Source organism: Cynara cardunculus (genome assembly GCF_001531365.2).
Source record: "Cynara cardunculus var. scolymus isolate 2C chromosome LG 12, CcrdV1, whole genome shotgun sequence".
NCBI classification, from domain to species: Eukaryota; Viridiplantae; Streptophyta; class Magnoliopsida; order Asterales; family Asteraceae; genus Cynara; species Cynara cardunculus.
Genome location: NC_037539.1, coordinates 34,194,263 through 34,202,298, shown reverse-complemented (window position 1 = coordinate 34,202,298; position 8,036 = coordinate 34,194,263). Strand labels below are relative to the sequence as shown.

General features: G+C 32.9%; 1 protein-coding gene across 1 annotated transcript in view; it reads left to right on the top strand.

The window, feature by feature from the left end:
* LOC112523844 overlaps positions 1-8,036 on the top strand; it is a 41,512-nt gene that overhangs the window by 9,207 nt on the left and 24,269 nt on the right. Inside the window, exon 3 of the mRNA XM_025133518.1 lies at positions 66-562. Coding sequence (XP_024989286.1) covers positions 66-562 — 497 coding nt within the window. The remainder of the gene's footprint in view (positions 1-65; positions 563-8,036) is intronic.

The window sequence follows — 8,036 nt, the reverse complement described above, 5'->3', positions numbered from 1 at the left end:
AGACAACTTTATAGTGAGGATGAAATTACCATTATCACGGATTCCATTAAAATTTGTCTTTCAAGGCTAGTAGTTCATTATACTAGTGAGCTTAAAGTAGAGCATCAAGCAGATAGTGTTAATCAAACACAAGATCATGTGCCAATAGTAGATTCCGATGATGAAGATTCGGTCAGGATGTTTGAATCTGAGTTTGACAAAGAATGTAATGAAGATGACTCTTTGAACATGCAAAATGAACTTGAAAGGTACTTAAGTGAACGCAATGAAGATAGGAAAAATAAGAACTTCAATATTTTAGAATGGTGGAAAGTGGCGTCATCAAAGTATCATATTTTGTCTGCATTGGTTCGAGATGTTCTTGCTGTCCAAGTATCAACAGTGGCTTTGGAGTCCGCTTTTAGCACCGGAGGGAGAGTTCTTGATTGTTTTCGGAGTTCATTAAGTTCATCAATGGTTGAAACTTTGATTTGTTGTCAAAATTGGTTGAGAGCCACGAATTTGCCGTTAGATTTGGCTTATATTTTGGAAGAGATGGATGTTTACGAAAATATGGAACCGGGTAATCAATTTAAATTAATTTACATTACTTCAATTTTAGATTACGTTGTTTTTATTTATATTGTTTATCTAATTTATTTTTAAATTTTGTAGATAAATCCATCGAATCCCCATCTGAAGGCTGAAGTTGGGAGTCTTGATAATGATTGATTAGAAACTTGTTGGATCGCTATAACGTAAGTTTCGATTGGTTCCCTACTTCTTTCGCACATTTCATACAATGTTTTATCCTTTTAATTTATATGATGTCATTTTTTTCTACAGATTACTCATTCCTGTTTGATAAAGAAAAAATCTTTATGGATTTTGAAGAACTGAAGATGTGGACTTTGTTTGAAATTTGCACTTTACATATTAGTGTTTTGATTTTTTTTTTTAACAATGAACACTAAGATTTGGATTCTATTTTGACTTTGTTTTTTTGGTATGTTTTACATATTTATTTGTTTGGACTTTTGACTTTGGATTGTTTAAATTGGGTTTAAACTTTAATACTACATATGACACTAGATTTTTTGGGTTTAATGTTTAAAGCCCATTAAAGGCCCAAACCCCCCAAACCGGTCAGACCAGACCGCCTTTTCGTGGTCTGGTTTGACCGATCTGGGCACTTGGTTTCAAATTGCTCGGTCAGAAAATTTCACAAACCGCCATTACAGTTTGGTTTGTGGTCTGAGGGCTTAAACCGCCCAAACCGGACCGCGAACACCCCTACCTTTCCATGGACAAATTTTAACATAACAAAATCTCCTATTAAAAATTCAATCGGGTTACGGTGCTTATCAGCATAACTTTTTTGTCGGTCCTGGGTTGTTTTAATACGTTCACGTATTTGTTCAATATTTTCAAACGTTATCTGAACAATCTCTGGACCAGCTAACTGCCTTTCCCCCACTTCATTCAAACACAACGACGTTCTGCACTTTCAGCCATACAAAATCTTGTAAGGTGCTACTTGGATGTTGGAGTGATAATTGTTATTGTAAGAAAATTCAATCAAAGACAAATGATTCTCCCAAGATCCCTCGAAGTCAATAATACAAGCCCTTAATATATCTTCAAGGGTATGGATTGTTCATTCACTTTACCCATCGGTTTGAGGATGATATGTCGTACTTAATCTGATTTGAGATCCCATGGCCTTTTTAAAACTTTCCCAAAACTTTAAAATAAACCTACTATCTCTATTTGAGACGATGGATAATGGAACACTATGTCGAGTCACAATTTCTTCAATATAAATCTTTGCCAATCTTTATAAAGGATAATTCTCTTTAATCAGTAGAAAGTGCGCAGATTTAGTTAAACGATCTACTATAATCCATATAGCATCATACCCTTTTAGAGTTTGTGGTAATTTCATGATAAAATCCATCGTGATATGATCCCATTTTCACACTGAAATTTCCAACGACTGTAAATTCCTACATGGTCTTTGATGCTCGATTTTTACTTGTAGACATGTCAAACATCGTTCTACATACCTTGCAATGTCTTTCTTCAATCCTGACCACCAATAAAATGGTTTAAAGCTTTATACATTTTATTAGTTCATGGATGAATCGAATATCGTGATTTGTGACTTTCATCCAAACTTAGTTCCCAGGTATCCTTAAACACGGTATACAAATTTTAGTATGAAAACATAGAATTCCTTTGTCATTCTTTATCAAGGTTGAAATCATTCTGCCAACTCTTTCCGCTTTCATGTTCTTTTCTTTGGTAGCTTCATTTTGACATCTTAAAATTTCATGATGAAGGTCAGAAGTCAAATTTATTCTCAACGCAACTGCTTTGATCGTACCACTTCTTTCTTTTCTACTAGAGCATCATCTACCACATTGGCCTTCAATAATTTCACAATCATAATCATTCACTAATTCAATCCACCATCTTTACCGCATATTCAATTCTTTCTGATTAAACAAATGTTGGAGACTTTTATGATTCGTAAAAATTTTACATTTAGTTCCCAACAAATAATGCCTCCAAATCTGTAATGGACATACCACGGCTGCAAGATCCATATCATATGTCGGATATTGTTTTTCGTGATCTTTTAACTGTCTAGACGCGTAAAAAATAACTTTTCCTCTTTGCATTAATACACAGCTCAAACCTAGTTTCGAAGCATCACTATATACAATAAAATCTTCAGATCCATCTGGTAACAATAAAACTAGAGTACTACATAAACGGTCTTCCAATAATTGAAAAGCTGCAGTTTGATCTTTTTTCCATTCATACTTAGACATTTTTCCTGGTTAGCTTGGTCAATGGTGCAACAATTCTTGAGTAGGGGTGTTCGCGGTCCGGTTTGGGTGGTTTAACCCCTCAGACCACAAACCAAACCGTAATGGTAGTTTATAAAATTTTCAAACTGAGTGGTTTGACCTTAAGTGCCCAGATCGGTCAAACCAGACCATGAAAAGGCGGTCTGGTCTGACCAGTTTAGGCAGTTTGGGTCTTTAATGGACTTTAAATATTAAACTTAAAAACATATGTAATTTATAATTTTAGATTAAATATTCATTTTAACAAAACAAAATATCCAAACAAATAAATATAATAATTAAGAAGCTCTTGAGTCCAAAATCCACGCAATTCAAAGTCCAAACAAATAAATATATAATACATATTAGAAAACAAACAAATTAACAAAGTTACAACTCCATTGTGAGTATTGAGTAAAAAAATCCACGACTTCACAACCTTCAATTCTTGACCAAACAAAATAGAAGGGAAAACTTAGTTGGTTGAATAACTTGGTTGATGTCTTGATGATGTGCGCCAAAATCAAATCATGAATTAGGAAAGATTGATAGAGTTCTTGAGGGATTTCAAAATTTGAAGACTGTCAATGTCAAATGTGACGATATGTTTACTGGTTTAGGGATTTTTAGGCGGCGATTCATTTGGATTTGATTATGTTAGATGTTAGGCTTTATGTTGGGCTTATGGATATATTTGGGTCATAGCCCATAAGTTAAAAAGGTTGAGCTTGGTAATACTAAAATATATATATATATATATATATATATGTGTATATATATATATGTGTGTGTGTGTGTATTTAGTGGTCGGTTTGGTCCAAACCGCCCAAATAAGGTTCCAGACCATAGACCGGACCGCTCGGTTTTGCTATTTTCCAAACTAGACCAAACCGCCAGATCGCTCAAACCGCCAAAAACGGTCCGGTTTGACTAGGTTCGGCCACTTTGAGCGGTCCAACGGTTTTTTGAACACCCCCATTCTTGAGAAAATCTTGGATGAATTTCCAATAATATCCTGCTAAACCCAAGAAAGTACGGATCTCGGTAGGAGTTTTTGGTACTTCCCATCACCTCTATTTTTGCAGTATCTACTTTTACCCCCACCTCAGAAATAACATGACCCAAAAATTGCACTTCTCTTAACCAAAACTCACATTTGGACAGCTTGCCAAATAATTTCTCTTTCTTCAACAATTTGAGAATTAGATGAAGATGTTCAGCATGCTCCTCTTTATATTTTGAGTATATAAGAATATCATAAATAAACACAATTACAAATTTATCAAGATATTCGTTACATACCCGATTCATCAAATCCATGAATATTGCTGGAGCATTGGTTAGACCAAATGGCATAACCAAAAACTCATGATGTTCGTATCGGGTTCAGAATGCAGTNCTGGAGCATTGGTTAGACCAAATGGCATAACCAAAAACTCATGATGTTCGTATCGGGTTCAGAATGCAGTCTTGGCAATATTCTCATCTTTAACTTAAGATGATGGTACCCCGATCGTAAATCAATTTTTAAAAAATAACTTGCCCCTACCGATTGGTCAAACAAGTCATCGATTCTTGGTAAGGGATATTTGTTCTTAATTGTCAGCTTATTCAATTCTCTGTAATCGATACACATTCTCATAGATCCATCCTTCTTCTTAACAAACAGAACCGGAGAACCCCAAGGTGAAGTATTTGGTCTAATGAAGCCTCTATCAAGAAATTATTTCAACTGTGTTACAAATTCTTTCAATTCAGATGGTGTCAGACGATACGGTACCCTAGCTACCAGTACTGCCCCTGGTGTCAAATCAATTCTAAATTCGATGGACAGATCCGGTGGTAAACCAGTCAGATCTTCTAGAAATACTTCAGGATAATCACAAATTACAGGAATATACTCTTGCTTACCTTTTTCTTTCTTTGAATCAATCACATAAGCTAAATACCCGTGATGTCCTTTCTGAATACATTTTACGGCTTTTATGACAGATAACAAACTGGTATGATGATTTCACGGATCACCATAAATCACAATCGGCCCTTTTCTCAGAAAATTAGTACTGATCATCTTTTTATTGGATACAATATTGGCCTGGTTTTCTGCTAACCAATCCATTCTCACCACAATATCAAATTCTTTCATTGGTATCAGGAACAATCGAATTGGCAGCCCACATCCCTCGATTTCAATTTGACAATTATAAAAAACATAACTAACAGATACTTGACTATTATTAGCAGTATCAACTACTAAAGTATAGTCAAGTTGCACATAATTTATGTATGAACATCAGTTTGGCCGACCCTCCAAACATATAGGGTTGGTTCATTTTGTCCAACCTCCTTTTTGCAAAAAAAGGTTAATCGATAATATATATATATATATATATATATATATATATATCTTCTTTCTATATTTAAAAGTAAGAACAACCATCAATGTGACACTCTAAGAATTGAGTATTCTTTAATCTTGAATTGTGGTTGAGTTTTGTTTATCCCATATTAATGGTTAGATAAAAGATTAAGAAAGAATGGTGGATATATAAAAGGAGGTTGATATGCCTTTGTGAGAATTCATAGGGTTGATTCTTCTTAATCTATTCTCCAGACTCAACATGGTTAGCTCATTTAGTCGACCCTCCTAATATAGGTTGTTCGTTAATTTTTTGGCCAATCTTCTTTTAGCAAAAAAAATCTATATTAAAAGTTAAATTAATTAATTAAATCTATCTACATATATATATATATATATATATATACACAGAGAGAGAGAGAGGAAATTTACTTTGCAAACCATATTATTTGTACAAACCGTACAACTCTCATTCAACAAATCATAATTTTTTTTTTCATTTTGTTCATTTTTTTGTAATTATGAGAGGTTGATTAATCATTTTTATTGTGGAGGGTGTTAATCATGAATATTATCATCTTCATTATTTTAATTTTAGAGAAATATATGAAACAGTTTCATTAATTATTATATGAAACAATTTCATAACCATATATGAAAAAACTTCATCAAAAAAAGTATTATATGAAACAAATTCACAAGATCAAACAATTTCATGAATTTTTTTTATAAGATTAAACATGAAATCGATGAATGGGGGTGGTTTGCATTTGATCGCTCATCTCTCTCTCTCTCTCTCTCTATATATATATATATATATATATATATATATATATATAAATACTATAATGTGTATTGACATGACAAATTAGAATTTATTCGTTTTTAAACCATGATTGAATTGGCTTAATCCTTATTAATGAGAAAAGAAATATATATNTATATATATATATATATATAAATGATATATATATATGCTATATAATATGTATTGGCATGGTAAATTAAAATTTATTATTTTTAAATCATGAATTGTGGTTGAATTGACTAAATCCTTATTGATAAGAAAAGAAATTTATATAAAACGAGAAAGGATGTCTTCAAATATTAAAAGGTATTGACAAATACACCCTGAAAATTTAGTATTCTCAATTTTGAAGTGATTTCATAAGAATATAGAATGTGTCACTACAGTTTTTATATGTTACTCGACATGTGTTGGGTTTGAGTAAGAGCTTTAAAGTTGTATTCAAGTTTCTCCTTAGTTTTCTTACCTTGTAATAGTGTAGCTTTTCCATTTTCCTTAGTATGGATTCGTGGTAAAATCCCTGTATGATGTATTTTAGTACAATTTTTGGCTATTTTCTTTGTAATTGTCATTACCAAGTAATTAGCAGATTGTAATGAAGATTTGAGCTGTAATTTTTTCTCTCTCAATCAAATCAATCTTTGATGATATTCTCTCTACTATTCTATTCATCTTGATTCTTGAAGATTTTATCATGTTTGTATGAATCTTGGACTTCACAATTGGTATCAGAGCAGACTGTAGCAGTTTCGATTAGAGGATCAAACAGTTTTACACATTTTCTGCACGAATTTTTGAAGATTGATCGATCTGGGTCTATGATGTTCATCACTTTTCTTGATTGTTCTTCGTCCAGATTAGGTTTTTGAGCCTAAATTGGTTATTTTTTGCGTGTTATTTGAAAAGATTTACATCGCTAGATTCGTTTTTGTATTTCGAACAACTTTGATTCACACTATTTTTGATTTTAAGCAAGTTTTAAACCTGTTTTAGTCGAATTTTGAGTTTTCGTATTCTAGAAAATATTCTTCAAAAGTCATATTTTTTCATGTGTTGATCCAAATTTTTGGTAAAAAGTGTGAAATTTTGTGTTTTTGGTTGAATATTAGTCCGCTTAAGACTTGTGCGATTTAGGGTGTTATCCGCTTAATACTTGTGCGATTTAACATCCGTGTGATATTTGAGTTGTTTGATATAGGTTTATCCGGACAACACTTGTGCGGATAATCAAGCGATTTAGCCAGTCCGTCTGGTAAATCGTTTGAACGGATAATCGAGTGATTTAAACAATCCGGCTGGTAAGTCATTGGTAACCTGAACGGCTTAGTGGGCGATTTACACAATCCGAATGGTAAGTCGTTTAAGTGGTGTGCGATTTGTTAAGCGATTTAGAGAATCCGCTTGGTAAGACTTGTACTTAGTGGATTTGTCTATTTGAGCGATTTATATTTTTGATCGTACATTCTTTGGTGATTGAACGGATATTGACTTTTGATCGATTTAATTCTTAGACTTTTGATCGATTTGTTTTAGAAGGACTTTATATGTACTTTGACTTGTTGACTTTGTTGACCTTGACTTGTTGACTTGTTGACTTTTTACGTCCGATTTTTATTTTGGAATTTTGACTAAGTGTTGAAAACATCCGATTTGAGAATTTTAATTCAAATTGATTTTTGTGCCTTATCCGTATTAYATTTTGCTTAATCCGCTTGAATTGTTTAAATCTGGTTAAGTGTTTTGTGCGATTTAGAATTGCTTGTTGTCCAGACTTTTAATCCGGATAACTTGTTGAATAGTCTCTTTGTTGATCGGACTTTCAATCCGGATAAGCTTGACCGGATTACTAATCCGGATAAGCTTTTGTGCCTAAAATTTTCTAAGTGTTGAATGTGTGCAAATCTTTGTTTAGAGTTTATCAGATATATTTTTGTAAACTGATCCTTTAATTCAAACTTTGAACTGCAGTTGATCCTACTTCATACGAATTGATACTATGAGTTCACGAGAAGCAATGGCTATTGGTACTGATACC